Genomic DNA, 2,946 nt, shown 5'->3' with positions numbered 1-2,946 from the left:
AAATGATTGTGAAGGGGGGTGGGGAGGGTGGGAGAGGGGGGCAGGGGGCGGGGGGGGAGGGGAGGGCTGGCACACCCCCTCTTTCCTGGAAGAAGGCTAGCTGGGGCTGATGGTGTATAGATTTCTAGATGAGCTTTGGTTCTTTTTAAGTCGGTGGAGGACCCTTCCTGCCCCACAAGCCTCTCTGGTGCTTAGCACAGTGCTAGGCACATGGTAAGCGATGAATGATGGCTAGTTGGCTGGCTTGAGGCTGACAATAGTCCAAGCTGGCCGGAGTGTACGGTGAAGTTGACTTTCCCCATCACAGCCCGCCCGTCCCTCATCAGTCACTCACCATAGTGGGAGCCTCCACATTGGCTCCCCAGGAGGCGCCCATATGTGCTTTCAAAGGGAGCTCGGTGGCATAATGGGCTGCCAGGCAGAGAGAGTGCCAGGCCGGGAGGCAGAAAGACTCCTCTTCCCGAGTTCCAGTTGAGCCTCAGGCGCTTCCTAGCTGGGTGACCCTGGGCAAGTCACTTTACCTTGTTGGCCTCACTTCCTCATGATATGACTTTGGTCAAATCATTTCACCCTCCTTTGCCTCCATTTCCTCATCTGTTAAATGAGCTGGAGAAGAAAATGGCCAACTACTCTAGTATCTTTGCCAAGAAAACCCCAAATGGGGTCACGGGGTGTCTGACACAATGGAGAAATGACTAAACAACAGTTGGCTAGTCCGGAAGACCCGAGTTCAAGTATAACTTCAGACGCTTGCTAGCTGGGTGACCCTGGAAGAGTCACTTAACCTCTCTTTGCCTCCATTTCCTCATCTGTAAAATGGGGATAATACTAGCCCCGACCTCGCCAGGGAGTTCTGCTTTCTAAATACTAGCCAGCTGTTCTGAACGGCCTGGTTCTGGGGGTTGGTGATGGAGAGCAGATAAACGAATGTATCGGAGAACATTTTTATAAACCAGAAGGCACTTATTTGGGGGCCATTTTTGTACTCTGCATTCATGAGGGCAAAGACCGGCTCCTTTATAAACTCTACTGTTGGGGCAGCTGGGTAGCTCAGTGGAGTGAGAGTCAGGCCTAGAGACAGGAGGTCCTGGGTTCAAATCCGACCTCAGACACTTCCCAGCTGGGTGACCCTGGACAAGTCACTTGACTCCCATGGCCCACCCTTACCACTCTTCCGCCTAGGAGCCAATACACAGAAGATAAGGGTTTAAAAACAACAACTCTACTGTCTCTCCCAGCAGCCAGCACGAGGTCTAGCCCGCTGTTGGTGCTGAGGACGGACTTTTCTGTCTCAAAGGGCCCAGAGCAGAGTGGGCGCCACACGCCGGCTCGGCCCGGCTGACCTGTAAATTCCGGTCAATCAGCCAGTTGGCCTCAAAGTCGTCGTCGTCCTCCCCGAAGGGGTTAATGAGCTGCTCGGCCACCTGGTATGGGGAGAGAGCAAAGACAGCACAGACCTGCTTGGGCAGAATCATCTTCCCGCCCCACAAATCGATATTTATGGATCGCCCGGACACGCTGCGACCTCCAGAAGAGCGCCGATGGGTGCCCAAGGTCAGACGGACGCAGCTTCTGCCTGGCTGGGGCCAATGGGGAGGACGCCTTCTCAGCTGGGGCTCTCCACGTTTGGGGCTCGGCCCCCCCACCCCCGAGTCTGGGATTTCGTGCCCAAATCCTTTCTACCTCCAAATTCTCCTCCAAGGCCCAGCTCAAGTCCAGCATCTTAGAAAGGAGAATGTCCAGGCTGGGAGGGGCCTTAAGAACGGAACGGTCACAGCTGAGAGGGACCTTAGAACAGAGAACTGGGAGGGACCTTGGAACAGAGAACTGGGAGGGACCTTAGAACAGAGAACTGGGAGGGACCTTGGAACAGAGAACTGGGAGGGACCTTGGAACAGAGCATTTCAGATCCGAAAGGATCCTGACCTTAAAGAGAGACTCTCAGAGCTTAGGATGTAGCTCACAGAGTGTCAGAGCCGGGAGGAACCTTGGACACCGAATGTCAGAGTTCAGAGGGACCTTAGAACACAGGATGGAAGGAACCTCAGAGTTCTAGTCTGGCCCAATCCACTCATTTTAGAGAAAAGGACCCAAGAGAGAGAAGGTTCCTCCCGGCTCTCCCCTTTGGAGGCAGCACTATGAAGTCTTCTCTTGGTCTTCTTTCTTCCAGATTGGCTCAGATTGCTGCCCTCTCGCTGTCCTCCCGCCAGATGGTCCCGCTCCTGGCCGCTGGCACAGGATTGCTCTGAGGCTCACCTTTAACCAGCCAGCATAGAAGAAGAACTGGAGAAGGGTGAAGACAGGCACAAAAAGGTCCAGCTCGTGGCCTGGGTAGCCTTTGGTTGGGTCCAGAAACTGTCGCCCTATCAGACAGGCCAGGAAGAAGCTGTAGACGGCGACGGTGACCACCTAAGGGGAGAGGACCATGAGCCACACAGCCCTGAGGAACGGCAGCTGGAGAAGGGAACCCGGCCCCTTCCCTGGCCCTTCCTGTGCCCCCCGAAGAGACGGGAGGAGAGCAGAGGGCTGGCTGCACCCCTGCAGTGTGGTGCTGCTGAGGGAACTGGGCCCGAGAGCCGCGGTAACCTAGAACCTAGGAACGGGGAGGAACTTGGAAGCGGACTAGTCCGGGGCCTGCCCTCTACAAGGGCCCGTCTATGGCTTCCTGTTCAGCCTCCCCGTTTCAGGGCCGGGGCCAGGGGATCCTTGGGTCCCGGGAGTCTCTGCCTCTGAGCAGAGCTGGGAGGGAGGGTCCTAGAACATAGAATGTCAGGCTGGAAGGAGCCTTAGAACACAGGATGCTGTAGAAGTTGTCAGAGTTTCAAAGGGGCCTGATTCTCCCCCAAAAAGAAACGGAATCATCACGCAGCCACAAGACATAGGCCATCCCAGAGCTCCAAGAGACTTCGGGGACCTCTATCTGAGCCACTACAGGGCTAGGAGTCA

The 2,946-nt window shown here is 55.7% G+C and overlaps 1 protein-coding gene across 1 annotated transcript in view; it reads right to left on the bottom strand.

Moving 5' to 3' along the window:
- Nucleotides 1-1,253: 1,253 nt before the first annotated feature.
- Nucleotides 1,254-2,946, bottom strand: part of BEST1 (bestrophin 1) — an 11,353-nt gene continuing 9,660 nt past the window's right edge. Inside the window, exons 6-7 of the mRNA XM_044682013.1 lie at nucleotides 2,257-2,409; nucleotides 1,254-1,424 (exon numbers count right to left, since the gene is read on the bottom strand). Of these exons, the coding sequence (XP_044537948.1) occupies nucleotides 1,254-1,424; nucleotides 2,257-2,409 (324 nt within the window). The remainder of the gene's footprint in view (nucleotides 1,425-2,256; nucleotides 2,410-2,946) is intronic.

The sequence above is a fragment of the Gracilinanus agilis genome, chromosome 6 (genome assembly GCF_016433145.1).
Source record: "Gracilinanus agilis isolate LMUSP501 chromosome 6, AgileGrace, whole genome shotgun sequence".
NCBI lineage: Eukaryota > Metazoa > Chordata > Mammalia > Didelphimorphia > Didelphidae > Gracilinanus > Gracilinanus agilis.
This window is presented reverse-complemented; position numbering and strand designations above follow the sequence as displayed.